At 45.0% G+C, this 16,656-nt stretch overlaps 1 protein-coding gene across 3 annotated transcripts in view; it reads right to left on the bottom strand.

Annotated features, from left to right (window-relative positions):
* Window positions 1-623: 623 nt before the first annotated feature.
* The window catches only part of SH2B2 (SH2B adaptor protein 2), a 38,464-nt gene continuing 22,431 nt past the window's right edge, over window positions 624-16,656 (bottom strand). For all 3 annotated transcript variants that reach the window (XM_067472037.1, XM_067472038.1, XM_060756993.2), the window contains 7 exons: window positions 15,296-15,397; window positions 13,275-13,366; window positions 12,277-12,371; window positions 10,205-10,393; window positions 7,161-7,354; window positions 4,297-4,468; window positions 624-1,381 (listed from right to left, as the gene is read on the bottom strand). In XM_067472037.1, coding sequence (XP_067328138.1) covers window positions 1,059-1,381; window positions 4,297-4,468; window positions 7,161-7,354; window positions 10,205-10,393; window positions 12,277-12,371; window positions 13,275-13,366; window positions 15,296-15,397 — 1,167 coding nt within the window. In that variant the 3' untranslated portion in view covers window positions 624-1,058. The remainder of the gene's footprint in view (window positions 1,382-4,296; window positions 4,469-7,160; window positions 7,355-10,204; window positions 10,394-12,276; window positions 12,372-13,274; window positions 13,367-15,295; window positions 15,398-16,656) is intronic.

Consider the following 16,656-nt stretch of genomic DNA (forward strand, 5'->3'; position numbering starts at 1 on the left):
CCTCCATCAGTGGCTGCCGTCTCCAGAGGATCGTCGTTCTTTTCTTTTGCAGTCTGAAGTCTTGAAAAGATTTGCCGACACGCCTCCCATCTCGAGACAGATCTCCTTCCTGACTTGAACTGAAGGAGAACATTGAGGTGAAGACAAACACGGAGACACGGACATTCTGGTTCCGTCTTCTTTCTACTCATATGTCACACTATGAGTTTTCTTCCTGGGTTATAACAAATGCCATTTCGCAGGACCGGGCTGTGGTGCAGCTGCATTAAATCACTACAGACGGAGAGGTGATGAATTTGAAGTGAGCTTCCAGCCATTAGTCTAGCTTGCTGTCGACCTTTGCAGCCCGAAAGACAGTTGGAAATTTAGGTACTGCTTTAGGCTCATCTACGATGCCATAAAACCTTCCAGCAGCGTGCAGAAGAATAAGGAAGTACTCCATCATAGTACTTGTGGCCGGAAACGAGCCTACCCTCACGAGGCCGGAAAAGCTGGAATGTTAAATTGCCTCTGTGTCTGTCAATATATGTCACATGTTTAAAATGGCATTGAATGTTTGCCATGTGCATTGTGATCTGCGGAATATAAATACTGCCAATAAATAAAATAAATACATTTCCTAATTGGTTCTATCATCATAAAAAACATGGGGAAAGTTTATTAAAACGGCCAAAACGTCTTTTCTGCGGGAGGGACATCATCATCATCATCATCATCCCGCTATTGCACATTTGGCAATAGCTTTCTCAATCAATTCCACTTAGTTTGCGGCAGCCACAAAAACAAACAAACAAAAAACACCCAAGTTTCCGCTTTCAAACTCAGGATCGCACAATTAAACAGGAAGTAACACTTTCAAACCAGGAACAGAACACTTTTTCGAATTTCGTTACACAGTGTAAGAAAGAGGTAACCGTTGTGTGTGTTGTGGCGTCCTCTCCGGCCGGGATGCTTGGAACAGGGAGGAAGAGATGCGGGTGCCGCACACGCTCGCGCATTCGGACGCCAGGAGTGCTGGGGAAGTGGGGACCGAGCGCCGCGACCCCCCAACAGTGCCGTCAATAGAACGAATACTGGTTCTCCACGGCTCGGGTTCTGCTCCGCGCGCTCTCGCTCTCGTGGTAGTCCTCCGCTCCCGAGGCGGAGGAAGCAAAGAGGCGCTCGGTGCTGTTGCTCCGGCTCCGGGCGCCGCCGAGGGTGCCGTCCATGCGATGGTAGAGCGAATGGCTGGCGGAGGAGGAAGAGGAGGAGGAGGCGGTGCCCTCCGAAGGGGAGGCCGGCTGGAAGGTGACCGGGACGAAGCTGGAGAAGTAGTGCTGGGACTGGAGGTCACTCCGGCACGTGGGCGGCTGGGAAGCGACCGCCGAGGCGGGATTTGCGTCTAGAATGGGAGAGAAGGGGCAGAACGGTCACACCGAGAACATAATAATCATCATAATCATAAATAATTATAATTATAAATCATCATCATCATCATAAATAATAATAATCCTAATCCTCTATATAAATAAAAACGTAATGTTCATTTGTGGGATTAACATAACTCCAAAACCACTGGACGAATTGACACCAAATTTGGACACAAGACACAAGACACCTCTCAGGCCAACAAGTGACCACCACTCAAAAACACTGGAAAACACAGCAGAAGGGACTTAAAAAGCCAAAATACAAAAAATGCATTACAACACATGTGCAAAACCACACATATATACATTAACATACATATGTCGCAGGTTCAAATCCAGGGAGCAGCATGAGCTCCCGCTGTTAGCCCCAGCTTCTGCCAACCAAGCCATTCTAAAACATGCAAATGTGAGTAGATAAATAGGTACCGCTCCGACGGGGATGTGGCGGCCCTCCATGCAGTCATGCCAGCCACATGACCTTGGAGGTGTCTATGGACAATGCCGGCTCTTTGGCTTAGAAATGGAGATGAGCACCCCCACCAGAGTCAGACACAACTGGACTTAATGTCAGGGGAATACCTTTACCTTTACCCTACACACACACATATATATATACACACAAAACACAGATGCACAGACTGGGCCACCGCAACGTGTGGCAGGGGACAGCTAGTCATAAATTATTTATTTATTTATTTATTTCAATTACTTATACCCCGCCCTTCTCACCCCCGAGGGGGGACTCATAATAAGCACAATGCAGAGGAGAAGAGAAAACTGGTGAAAGAAGGCGCTCCATGGACAGTTCCCGGGAAAAACTGAGAGCCAACGTATTATCCAAGGTTTTCATGGCTGGGATCACTGGATTGTTGTAGGTTTTTTGGGCTATATGGCCATGTTCTAGAAGCGAAATTGACAAAGAAAAGCCATGGCTGTGGCTTACAAATGGAACTCTGGAAAAGGAGACAAAGGAGGGCCTGATTCTGGCAGCCCAAGAACAAGCCATTAGAATAAACGCCATCAAAGCCAGAATTGAAAAGTCGACGACAGATCCCAAGTGTAGACTCTGCAATGAAGCAGATAAAACAATAGATTGCATCCTCAGCTGCTGCAAGAAGATTGCGGACAGACTACAAGCAGAGGCACAACACCATCGTTCAGATGATTCATTGGAACTTGTGCCACAAACACCATCTGCCTGGGACAAAGAACTGGTGGGATCACAAGTCTGAAAAAGTTACAGAAAATGAACACATCAAGCTACTCTGGGACTTCTGGATTCAGAGTTTTGGAGCACAAGACTCCTGACCTCATGATCGTGGGGAAAAACGAAGTATGGATTGTGGATGCTGCAACTCCAGGAGACAGCAGGATTGAAGAGACACAACTGGAAAAGCTGACACTATATGATCGAAATGCAAAGACTCTGGCACAAGCCAGTCAAGGTGGTCCCAGTGTTGATCGACACACTGGGTGCAGTGCCTAAAGACGTTGGCCTGCACTTAAACACAATCGGCGCTGACAAAATGACCATCTGCCGGCTGCAAAAGGCCACCTTACTGGGATCTGCACGCATTATTCGCCGATACATCACACAGTCCTAGACACTTGGGAAGTGTCCGACGTGTGATCCAATTCAACAGCCAGGAGAGTGACCTTGTCTGTTGTGGACTCATCTTGTGTTTCAAATAATAATAATAATAGAGTAAAATAATGGAAATGTAATAATAAAAATACAGTAAAATAATAAATGTCATAATAATAATGGAGTAAAATAATTTATCATTTATTTAATAATAATAATAATAATAATAATAATAATAATAGAGTAAAATAATAGATATAATAATAATAATAATAATAGAGTAAAATAATAAATAATTTTGATTGAAGTATAAGCCGAGGGGGGCTTTTTCACCCTAAAAAAGGGCTGAAAATTTCAGTTTTTACTGAAGTAAATACAGTATTCATCATAATAATAATACCTTCTAATAACAGATACATAGCCACTTTGAGTCTCCTTGTGGAGAGAAAGTGGGGTAATAATAATAATAATAGTGATTTTGTTATATGAAATCCAGCATATATATCTCGTTTGCTGTGACATACTGTGTTTTTGTGTCAGTAAAATAATAATAATAATAATAATAATAATAATAATGATTTTGTGATACGAAACCCAGCATATATATCTTGTTTGCTGTGACATGTGTTTTTGTGTCAGTAAAATAATAATAGTAATAATAGTAATAATAATAATAGTGATTTTGTGTTATGAAATCCAGTATATATATCTCGTTTGCTGTGAAATACTGTGTATTTGTCAGTAAATAATAATAATAATAATAATAATAATTGTGATTTTGTGATACGAAATCCAGCATATATATCTCGCTTGCTGTGACAAACTCTGTTTTTGTGTCAGTAAAATAATAATAATAATAATAATAATAATAATAATAATAAATAGTGATTCTGTGATATGAAATCCAGCATATATATCTCATTTGCTGTGACTGTGTTTTTGTGTCAGTAAAATAATAATAATAATAATAATAATAATAATAATGCCAATATGTGACACTATGATTTTCGTTTCTGGGTTATCAGTGTCATTTCCTCATTGGTTCATAAAAACATGGTCAAAGTTTATTAAACTGCCACAACTTTGTTTTTCCAGGAGGAATAAATGTAATAATAGCACATTTTGCTCTAGTTTTTCGATTAATATCTCATCATCGGATCTCAACCAATTCAGCGACAAGAACAAAGTTTCTGGAGGACAACAACAACAACTTGCAAAGTCAGGACCGCACCATTAAACAGGAACCAACCCTTTCAAACCAGGAACAGAAAGTGAAACGGCAAGAAGGCGAACGAAACCTACCGGGCAACGGACCCTGCGCCACAACGTAGCTGCGCAGCGTGATGTCGGCAGAGCCTCCGGACTCCAGAGGGATGGGATGCATGTGGAAATGCCTCAGCATATCAAAGATGGTCTGGAACCAAAGGTGTTGGACGTGGCACTGGCCGTTCTCGTTCAAGGAGAGGCGCAGGTGCTGGAAAACAATGCACAGGGGAGCAGGAATGAGAGTTCAACATCCCAAGCCACAGAACCCCCTGACCCACTTTACACAAAATCCATGAACCATGGATGATGGGATTTGCAGTACCTTCACTTACTTCTGGAGACCACCGCGACCCATAACAATGACGGATCAAGAACAAACTTGGCATACTGAGCCCCCATGACCCACTTTACAACTAGGGGGAGGATGAACCATGGATGATGGGATTTGCAGTACCTTCACTTACTTCTGGAGACCACTGTGACCTACACCAATGACGGATAAAGAACAAACTTGGCACACAGAGCCCCCATGACCCACTTTACACTCTGGTACAATTAGGGGGAGGATGAACCACTGATGATGGGATTTGCAGTACCTTCACTTACTTCTGGAGACCACTGTGACCCACACCAATGATGGATCAAGAGCAAACTTGACATACTGAGCCCCCATGAATCACTTTACAACCTGGTGCAATTAGGGGGAGGATGAACCATGGATGATGGGACTTGCAGTACCTTCACTCACTTCCAGAAACAACTGCGACCCACACCAATGACTGATCAAGGTCACACTTAGCACACAGGGCCCCCATGCCCCACTCTACATCCTGGTGTGGTTTGGTGGAGGATGGGCCATGGATGATGGGACTTGCAATACCTTCACTCACTTCTTGAGACCATTGCAACCCACACCAATGACTGATCAAGACCAAACTTGGCACATTATGCACCCTGGTGCAGTTTGGAGGAGGATGGACCATGGGACATGCATATGGGAATTGTAGTCCACCCACACCCACTGAACCCATCTGACATTGGATCTAGACTAAACTTGGAGCACAAACAAACAGACCTGACTGTCAGGTCCCCAAGCTAGTTTATCATAAAGGCAAAAAAGGTCCGGGGAAACTGTGTTGAAGGTTTGGTCGGATCATGCGTTGGGAGAGGGAAGGGCAGAGCTCAAAGAAAAGTTACTTTCTTAGATCACAGTTACCAGCAAGAAGGTGGCATTCAAAAAGTAACTTTTCCAAGGTGTGATAGGACCAACTGTGAGGACAGGCATCTCAGGAAATGAAACTGTACACATGCACAATACTGCGTTCATGCACAATGCTACACAATGCACAACATTGCATACATGCACAATACTGCAATCGCAAGTATATGTAGAAAATTATCTCCTACTTTGTGGAATTTCACTTATCGCGGGTGGTCCTGGAATATAATCCCCGCGATAAGTGAGGGAACACTGTAGATGCTACTGGAATAAAACTTTGTGTATTGTCCACGTCAAAGTGATCACACATACATGTCCTCAGAGGGCAAGATATGTCTGCCATTCATCATCATCATCATCATCATCATCTTTAATTACTTATTAATCGCCCTCCATTCAAGATGCTCCAGGCAATTTACATTGCAGAAATTATACAGGATAAAACACGTACATACAAATATTAAAATTAACATGGGTCAAATTCAACACAAAAGAGATTACATTATGTAACATGATTTTCCTTTCTGGGTTATGTCATTTTCAAATGGGTTCTATCACAAAAAAATATGGGAAAAGTTGATTGAACTGCATTAAATCACTACATGAGTTTGAAGCCAGCCCGAGTTGGAGTGAGCTTCCGGCCATTAGTCTAGCTTACTATTGACCTTTGCAGCGCGAAAGACAATTGCATCTGTCAAGTAGGAAATTTAGGTACCGCTTTATGCGGGGAGGCTAATTTAACTCATTTAACGATTCAAGAGAGATATTGACAAGCTGGAATGTGTCCAGAGGAGAGCAACTCAAATGATCAAGGGTCTGGAGAACAAGTCCTATGAAGAGCGGCTTAAGGAGCTGGGCATGTTTAGCCTGAAAAAGGGAAGGCTGAGAGGAGATATGATAGCCATGTATAAATATGTGAGAGGAAGCCACAGGGAGGAGGGAGGAAGCTTGTTTTCTGCTTCCCTGGAGACTAGGACGTGGAATAATGGCTTCAAACTACAAAAGAGACGATTCCATCTGAACATGAGGAAGAACTTCCTGACTGTGAGCGCCGTTCAGCAGTGGAACTCTCTGCCCCGGAGTGTGGTGGAGGCTCCTTCTTTTGAAGCTTTTAAACAGAGGCTGGATGGCCATCTGTCAGGGGTGATTTGAATGCAATATTCCTGCTTCTTGGCAGAATGGGGTTGGACTGGATGGCCCATGAGGTCTCTTCCAACTCTTTGATTCTATGATTCTATATGATTGTATGATTTATGACGACATAAAATCTTCCAGCAGCGTGCAGGAGAATGAGGAAGTACTCCATCAAAGGACAATGAAGCAGCAGCTCCCCCTGTGGCCGGAACCGAGCATTACTCGCATGAAGCCAGAAAAGCTGGAATGTTCAATTGCCTCTGTGTCTATATATGTTGTATGTCTAAAATGGCATTGAATTTTTGCCATGCACATGTGCATTGTGATCTGCGGAGCATAAATACTGCCAATAAATAAAATAAATAAATTTCCTAATTGGTTCTATCATCATAAAAACTTGGGGAAAGTTTATTAAACTGCCAAAATGTTTCTGCGGGAGGGACATCATCATCGCATTTGGAGATAGCTTTCTCATCAACCTATTCAACTCAGTTTGCGGCAGCCACAAAAACGAAGTTTCTGGAGTAGAACAAGGACTTCCACTTACCTTGGCTTTCCCCTGGAAATTGAAGGTCAGCACATATTCGCCGGGCCGCGTCTCGCTCTGCCGAATGACGAACAGCCCGTGGCTCCTGGCTCCGCCAAACAGCACCAGCTGAGCCGCTTTGACCCGCGAGAGCGTCCCGTGGAACCAAGGGAAGTCCGAGAGGTTGAGCTCCGCTTCCGTCTCGCTTTCCTCTCCTGTAACAATACCCATATTAGGACCCACTCCCAATCCTGCAGGCCAGTGCACTCTTGAGCAGTGCAGAATTCAGAAAGCCAAAGAGCTGGCCTTGTCCACAGACACCTCTAAAGTCACGTGGCCAGCATGACTGCCTGGAGTTGTCATGACCTCCTTTCCTGGTGTTATGGGGAACCATGAACGTAGGCCATGCCTTGGCCTGTAGCTCACTTGAAGGGGAGGGCCAAAGTGAGGGATATGAGAAGGAAGCCAACTGTCAGATGGAACTTTTATTTACTATATTTCTATATTTATTTACTATATTTCTATACTATCCTTTCTCAGCCCGGGGGCGACTCAGGGCGGTTTACAAAAGCAGCACAATTCAATGCCACAATAACCGTACTGTATGCTTTGAGAAATAAAGCCTTTCCAGCCTGTCTGTGAGGTAAATTTCAACCTTGAAGTAATTTCCAACTGTCAGATGGAACGTTGCTTGTAACCGTACCATATGCTTTGAGAAACAAAGCCTTTCCAGCCTGTCTGTGAGGTAATTTCAACCTTGAAGTAATTTCCAACTGTCAGATGGAACGTTGCTTGTAACCGTACTGTATGCTTTGAGAAACAAAGCCTTTCCAGCCTGTCTGTGAGGTAATTTCAACCTTGAGGTAATTTCCAACTGTCAGATGGAACGTTGCTTGTAACCGTACTGTATGCTTTGAGAAACAAAGCCTTTCCAGCCTGTCTCTGAGGTAATTTCAACCTTGAGGTAATTTCCAACTGTCAGATGGAACGTTGCTTGTAACCGTACTGTATGCTTTGAGAAACAAAGCCTTTCCAGCCTGTCTCTGAGGTAATTTCAACCTTGAGGTAATTTCCAACTGTCAGATGGAACGTTGCTTGTAACCGTACTGTATGCTTTGAGAAACAAAGCCTTTCCAGCCTGTCTGTGAGGTAATTTCAACCTTGAGGTAATTTCCAACTGTCAGATGGAACGTTGCTTGTAACCGTACTGTATGCTTTGAGAAACAAAGCCTTTCCAGCCTGTCTGTGAGGTAATTTCAACCTTGAGGTAATTTCCAACTGTCAGATGGAACGTTGCTTGTAACCGTACCGTATGCTTTGAGAAACAAAGCCTTTCCAGCCTGTCTGTGAGGTAATTTCAACCTTGAGGTAATTTCCAACTGTCAGATGGAACTTTGCTTGTAACCGTATATGCTTTGTGAAACAAAGCCTTTCCAGCCTGTCTGTGAGGTAATTTCAACCTTGAGGTAATTTCCAACTGTCAGATGGAACGTAGCTTGTAACCGTACTGTATGCTTTGAGAAATAAAGCCTTTCCAGCCTGTCTGTGAGGTAATTTCAACATTGAGGTAATTTCCAACTGTCAGATGGAACTTTGTTTGTAACCGTACTGTATGCTTTGAGAAATAAAGCCTGTCTGTGAAGTAATTTCCTCTCTAGAAAACTGCAGATCAGGACAGGAGTGCCGTTACCTTCCCGTTGAAGCAGTACCTATTGAGTTACTCACATTTGCATGTTTTTGAACAGCCAGGCTGGCAGAAGCTGGGCCTAACAGCGGGAGCTGAAGAAGTGCCCGGGCAGCTTTACCTTCCTCTTCTGGCTGCTGCTGCTCCAAGCGACGGCAAGAGGCACCTTGTTGCCGCCTGGGCCTCTTGCCGCCGCTTGGGCCTCCGCAACCTCCTCAATCGCTCCAGAAGTGGTAGCAAGAGGTCCAGATGGCGACGAGGAGGAGGAAAAGGAAGGTAAAGAAGGAGAGAGAGGGGGCGTCCTTACTTTGCGGAATTTCACTTATCGCAGGTGGATATGTAACACCCGTGATAAGTGAGGGAACACTGCAACTCTTCCAGGAGTAGATTTCCCTCTCTTCTGAGGGGCAGATTCCTCTCACTTCCTGCTGTCTCAGCATTGGATTGCCCGTTAACTAGAAGTCGTTTCTAAGTCGGATGTTTCTACAAAGAGATGCCTCTCTGACCCTGTGAATCACTGGGACTGTGGCACAGCTGGCTGGGAGTCAGCTGCATTAAGATCACTACTGACCAAAAGGTCATGAGTTCGAAGACAGCCCAGGTCGGAGTGAGCTTCTGATCAAAATTGTGTAGCTTGTTGTCGACCTTTACAACCCTAAAGCAGTAGGAAATTTAGGTACCACTTATGAGCGGAGGCTAATTTAACTGATTTACGAGGCCATAAAAATCTCCAAAAAGTATGCAAAGAATGAGGAAGTACTTCATCAGTGTCACAAATGGATGCTGAAGCAACTGTTGAGGCTCAGCGTCTTGGCAGTGAAACTACTACCGGTTGTAGGAGAAGGAGGAGTGATGCTGAGTCAGAGCTGGATCAGCGTCAGCTGAAGCGTATTCGAGATATTATTTTGGCACCTAGCGACACGGAAGATTTTGCAGGGTTTGGACCTGAGGATTTGGAGGAATTGGATTACCGGGGAGTAAAGCGGGTTGCCAGTGAGTCTGATAGTGATGAAGAAACTATGAGTAAACGGCTTAAAGATACAGCTGACAATTCCAGTTCAGATGAACTGGAAGCCAGTAATGGGGAAATGGAGGAGGAATTGGACTGGACTCGAGTTAGGGAAATTCAGGACATATGTACACAGCCCACGTCACCTGAGTCACAACAGCAACAGCTCCCCTGGTGGCCAGAAGCTGGAATGTTAAATAGCCTCTGAGTGTCTGTCTATAGATGTTGTGCATCTATGGCATTGAATGCTTGCCATGTATATGTACATTGTAATCCGCCCTGAGTCCCCTGCGGGGTGAGAAGGGTGGAATATAAATACTGTAAATAAATAAAATCAAATCCTTGTATATTTTGTTGGATGGGATACGTTACCTGGCGCATGTCCCCCGGTGGCCGGCGAGTCCAGGGTCTGCAGGAAGTTCTCGAGGGGCACGTGGGCCCTGTGTTCTCCCACAGAGTCTCTACTCCGGCTGTGCGGCGCAGTGACGACGGTGGCCACGTTGAGTGGGGCGTCCGACGGAGCTGCGGAACCGGCACATCGGTCAGGAAACCGGGACAAATCTGGAAAAGAGGCAGGATTTTATATCTAGACCCTCTTGGCCTCTGTGCCAGACTGGATTGTTGAAGTTCGGCACCCCCCCCCCCCCCACAAAATCCCCAGTTCCAATCAGATACTAGAAATGAGGAGATCTAAAATACAATACAGTGTTCCCTTGCTACTTCGTGGTTCACTTTACACAGACTTTTTGTAAATATTAATATAGAAAGGAAGGCTGGTGTGCAGGAAGGCTCCGGAGGCGGGTAAGGAAGTGCAAGTAAGAAAATCAGCTAAAATAATGTATAAATATTAAAATTAATATAGCGTCCCTACTTTGTGTATTTTCACTTATTCTGGGTTGTCCTGGAATAGCCAACCCTCCACTTAGAATAGCAATTCAGTGATATCACAGAGGGCCACTCCACCTGGCAATAGCCAATCCAGTGATCTACAATACAATAGCCAATCCAGTGATCTATGTTCTGTTTTGCCCCAGAAACAGCCTTACAACAAGGGTAAAAGCATCTAAATACGCTTTACTTCAGCAAAATGATAATACTCTAACAAAGAGCAGCAATGGAACAGAAGGAAAAGTCTTACATCAGACATGAAACCTGAGTCTTTGGCAAAAAGTCTTTGCGAGGAACTTGCTGGAGCTGAAAGCAAGGAAACTGCAGCACAGAAGCACTGAGTAGAACGGTTGCTGCCAGCTGTAGCGAATGTGTTGATCTATGTTAAATTTTTGATGTATAGCTCTATGTTGCAATGTGGCAGAATTGGCTCAAATAGGATAGCAACAGTAGAGGCAAGATTAATTTGCATACATGCAGCCGATTGGTCGTATGCAGATGAGTGTAGGCCAGGATTTGAAAAGGCCACTGAGCCAGAATGGCAGTTGGGGGAAGAGAGCTGAACATTCCAAAAGGGGCAGAGTTAAGTTTAAAAATAGGCAGTTAGAGAGTCAGAAAAAAACAGTTAGGGATTCCTGTTTGTGAGGTACAGTTAGGAACTTCTGTGAGAGAAAAGCAGTTAGGAAAATTGTGCTCAAGTTTTAAGGAAAACAAAGAAGTGCCAATGTTGTTTGAGGCAAAATATAGTTCTGTCAAGAGTGTATGAAAAAGTAACATATTTGTTGATGTGAAACAGTTGAAGTTTGATAGGAAAAGTTAACCAAGTGGATGATATTGAATGTAAGACTCAAGACTGTAACAGAACACACAAATGTAACCATAAGTGTTGGAGCCAGAAGTTATAAATAAACTTTGTTACTTCGTTTATTACAAGAGTGTCTCAAGCCTGTGATATAAAGCCTCAAGGTAAAAGCTCACAAGAAAGCCCCAGCCATTTTAAAAGGGAAACTGTTTCAGTACAAGGCAGTAGGAAGAATATTTTCCCCCACATCGTCACACATAAAAAGGCACCTGTGAAAGGACTGAAGTAGTGAAATGACGTCCCACCAGCCCTGACCACTTGCTTTACTGCTGATATATAGCCCTTAGCTCCAAGCACAGGTGTTTCTAGGCCAACTGCTCAGCATCCTTGAAGCAATTCTAGCTGCCTTTCTTCCTTTGCCCTTCGGCACACCTGAAACGTAGGAACCGGCAGTATGTTTTCCTTGCACTCTTCCTCCTCCTCCTCCTCCTCCTCAACACTTGGCCCCACATCCCCAATGCCTACATCTTCAGCCTCCTGTTCTTCCTCCTCCTCCTCCTCCTCCTCACAACAGTATCACAGAGGGCCACTTCACCTAGCAACAGCCAACCCTCCCCCTAGAATAGCTAATCCAGTGACGTCACAGAGGGCCACTTTGCCTAGCAACAACCTCCGTGGTACAGGCAGACAATCAAAAAGACAGACACACAGACGGACTTATATACATAGAAGATTTTGTAAAAGTCCTGATTACCATCAGCGAGGAACTCGCAGCTGCAGGAGGACACCCTGCTTGGCAGGCAGGCTCCCTGGGTACAAGAGGCGAGTTCAATGTCATCGCCACTGTCCCTGGAAGGAGGAAGGGAGGAAGGAAAAGAAAAACAGATTGTGAAGGGTAAAGTTGTTGCACCTCAGCTAGAGTTCACCTTGCTCAAGCACTCGCCAGGAAGCCAAGCGTTGACAGTTGATTGTTAAAGCACACACAGTAAAAGAGTAAAATTTCCAAATATGTAAAGCTAGAAACAGTCCCAAAAGTCAGAGATAATCTCCAATGCAAAGGTTAAAGCATGAACATTAATCCAGGGTGCATGGAAGAAACATGAGCTTGATTAATCCAAGAGACAAGGAATAAAACATGAGCTTGAGTCGATGGTAAAATCCCCAAGATTGGTAGCAAAACTTGACTAGAAAATTTGGCTTGAAGCTGAGATATGACCAGAAACAAGGCAAGAACTTCTTGCTCTATTTGTTACGTTGAGACCTGAGAGCTATTCTTTCCCTAATTAAGGACAGCAATGCATGAAAGCATTCCATTGGCCTTGAGAAGTGTCTCTCGGTCTCTGTCTCCTTTTCCCATGGCTCGGCTTGAACCTGGAATGCTTCCCCCGCAGGAGCAGCCTCGATTCCCTGTGTGAAAACCGGACCGTTTTAGAAGCTGACAGGCAGAGAAGGGAGGAAGGGGGTTCCTCCCTTCTCTGCCTGTCAGCTTCTAAAATGGTTCCGTTTTTTCACACAGGGAATCAACCAAATCCCCCTTCGCACTTTAACAACACAACCGTTCAATTCTAAGGCTTCCCACCAAAATGTTACTGTAGAGGAGAGTCTACTGAACAAGCCAGTACCTGCCACATACCAGTACTGCCATCTGTTGAGGAGTTACGAAGGTGGAGGCATTACTTTTCATTCATCCCTCGTATATGTGTATGGAAGACCAAAAAATGAGCCCCTAAGTATGAGGCGTTCCGCCCTTACCCGGGATCTATGCAGTCTTGTATGTCCGCCACCCAGGAGTGTTTCTGCAGCGAGTCAATGGTTTCCAAGATGTACTCGGCACCATTTTCTACCTAGATGAAAAACACACGTGTATCAATATCCAAAAGGTGTCATTTAGGATACTTTAACACACACATGAAGTCCCCCCCCCCCCCCCACACACACACAACATAGACAGGGACCCAATTAGATTTGGAATTCGCCTCTTGGAATATGTGATGCAAAAACATTTTCCAACTAAAGGAGCCTCCACCACACTTTGGAGTAAAGAATTTGACTGTGAGAGCGGTTCAGCAGTGGAACTCTCTGCCGTGAAGTGTGGTGGAGGCTCCTTCTATGTGATGGAAGGAGAGAACGCAAAAGGGAAAGACAAGGGGGGAAAGGAAGGAAAGAGAAGGAAGGAGAGAAAGCAAAAGGGAAAGAAAGGGGGAGAGGAAGGGAAGGGAACAAAGGAAGGAGAGAAAGAGGAAGGGAAAGAAAAGGGGGAAGGGAAGAGGAAGAGAAGGAAGGAAGGAGAGAAAGAGGAAAGAAAAGGAGGAGAGGAAGGAAGAGAAGGAAGGAAAGAAAGAGGAAGGGAAAGAAAAGGGGGGAAAGGAAGGGAAGAGGAAGAGAAGGAAGGAAGGAGAAAGAGGAAGGGAAAGAAAAGGGGGAGAGGAAGGGAAAAGGAAGAGAACAAAGGAAGAGGAAGGGAAAGGAGGGAAAGGAAGGGAAGAGGAAGAGACGGAAGTAAGGAAGGAGAGAAAGAGGAAAGAAAAGGGGGAGAGGAAGGGAAGAGGGAGAGAAGGAAGGAAGGAGAGAAAGAAGGGAAAGAAAAGGGGAAGAGGAAGGGAAGGACGGAAGGAGAGAAAGGAAGGGAAAGAAAAGGGGGAAAGGAAGAGAAGGAAGGAAGGAGAGAAAGCAAAAGGGAAAGAAAAGGGGGAGGAAGGGAAGAGAACAAAGGAAGGAGAGAAAGAGGAAGGGAAAGAAAAGAGAAAGGAAGGAAAAAGGAAGAGAAGGAAGGAGAGAAAGCAAAAGGGAAAGAGGAGGAAGGGAAGCGAAGGAAGAGGAAGAGGAAGGGAAGCGAAGGAGAGGGAGAGGAAGGGTAAGAAAAGGGGAAAAGGAAGGGAAGAGAATAAAGGAAGGAGAGAAAGAGGAAGGGAAGAAAAGGGGAGAAAGGAAGGGAAGAGAAGGAAGGAAAGGAATGAAAGAAAAGGGAAGAGGAAGAGAAGGAAAGAGAAAGCAAAAGGAGAAAAAGGGGAGAGGAAGGGAAGAGGAAGAGAACAAAGGAAGGAGAGAAAGAGGACGGGAAAGAAAAGGGAAGGGAAGAAGAAGATAAGGAAGGAAGGAGAGAAAGAGGAAGGGAAAGAAAATAGGGAAAGGAAGGGAAGAGGAAGAGAACAAAGGAAGGAGAGAAAGAGGACGGGAAAGAAAAGAGAAAGGAAGGGAAAAGGAAGAGAAGGAAGGAGAGAAAGCAAAAGGGAAAGAGTGGGGAGGAGGCAGGGAAGAGAAGGAAGGAAGGAGAGAAAGCAAAAGGAGAAAAAGGGGAGAGGAAGGGGAGAGGAAGAAAATAAAGGAAGGAGAGAAAGAGGAAGGGAAAGAAAAGGGGGAGAGGAAGGGAAGAGGAAGAGAGGGAAGGAAGGAAGGAAGGAAGGAAGGAAGGAAGGAAGGCAAGAAAGCAAATGGGAAAGAAAAGGGGGAGAGGAAGAGACGGAAGGAAGAAAGGAAGGAAGGAGAGGAAAGAAAAAAAGAGAAGGAAGGAAGGGAAGTGGGATAGAAGGAATGAGAAAAAGAAAGGAGAGAATACTAATACTACTAATAATAATAATACTTTATTTATACCCTGCCATCATCTCCCCCAGGGGGACTCTGTTGGCCACAGCAACGTGTGGCAGGTACAGCTAGTAAGTAAAGACAATCCCATCAGTCCTGAGGGAGCAAACGACTTTGAGGGGGTCCTACCTGAGCGCGACTGGGAAGCTGAAGCCGAAGAGCATCCCGTTTTGCCTGCGAGGCCCCCTTACCTTCAGGACAAACGTGTTGTCTTTGTCGGGCATCTCCAGAGGCATGGTTGTGCGCACCTCGATGATGGCCGAGAGCGGGATGCTGACCTTTGCTTTGGAGGCCTGGAAGCCACACACAAAGAGAGAGAGAGAGTGTTGGGTGTGCCAATTCAACAAGGCGTGTGGCAGATGCAAAAACGACGTTTCCAGGGCATAACGACAACTTTCAAAGTGAGGACCGCACAATCAAACGGGAATAAGATTTTCAAACCAGGAACTGAAAATGTTTCCAATTTTGTGACATAGTGCTATTTAAAAATGACCATTTCCCCAGTGTTTCCCCAGGAACACCAAGATCTCTTAATTAAAAGCATAGCGCCCGGCGGGAAATAACCCAGAGTGGAAACCAGTTTCACCAACAATGTTAATGCCTTTTCTCTTCCAAACAATCTATTTTTGGCACTGGAGGCAAAAATAGCGTGGGAAGAATGATTAGTTCCCCTACCACAAAACAGAAGATAAAATTGGGTTGTTGTGTGTTCCAGCAGCATTCTCTCCTGACATTTCACCTGCATCTGTGGCAGGCATCCTCAGAGGTTGTGAGGTCTGTTGGAAACTAGGAAAGTGGGGTTTATATACCTGTGGAATAATGTCCAAGGTGGGAGAAAGAACTCTTGTGTGTTGGAGGCAAGTGGGAACGTTATTGGCCAGCTTGATTACCATCCCAAAAAAGGATGCCCCCAGGCAGAGACCAGCCAGGCACTGAAGCTGGTTTATATCTCTGTGGAATGATGTCCAGGGTGGGAGAAAGAACTCTTGTCTGTTGGAGGCAAGTGGGAATGTTATTGGCCACCTTGATTGCCATCCCAACAAAGGATGCCCCCAGGCAGAGAGCAGCCAAGCACTGAAGCTGGTTTATATCTCTGTGAAATGATGTCCAGGGTGGGAGAAAGAACTCTTGTCTGTTGGAGGTAGGTGTGAATGTTTTCATTAGCCACCTTGATTAACATCTCCTCTAAACAAAGGATTCCCCCAGGCAGTAAGAAGCCACACCTTGAAACTTCTAGGCCATTAAATGCTAATCAAGGTGGCCAATTGAAACCACCCTTAGTTTCCAACAGACTTCACAACCTCTGAGGATGCCAGCCATAGATGCAGGCAAAACGTCAGGAGAGAATGCTTCTGGGATATGACCAGGAAGTCCGGAAAACAAACGACCCAGTGATGGTCAAGAACTTTGGGGAAGTGTTGTGGTGGAGGCTCCTTCTTTGGAGGCTTTGAAACAGAGGCTGGATGGCCATCTTTTGGGGGTGCTTTGAAGGCAATTTTCCTGTTTCTTGGCAGAATGGGGTTGGACTGGATCATGACCCACCAGGTCTCCT

This window comes from Anolis sagrei, chromosome 11 (assembly GCF_037176765.1).
Source record: "Anolis sagrei isolate rAnoSag1 chromosome 11, rAnoSag1.mat, whole genome shotgun sequence".
NCBI lineage: Eukaryota > Metazoa > Chordata > Lepidosauria > Squamata > Dactyloidae > Anolis > Anolis sagrei.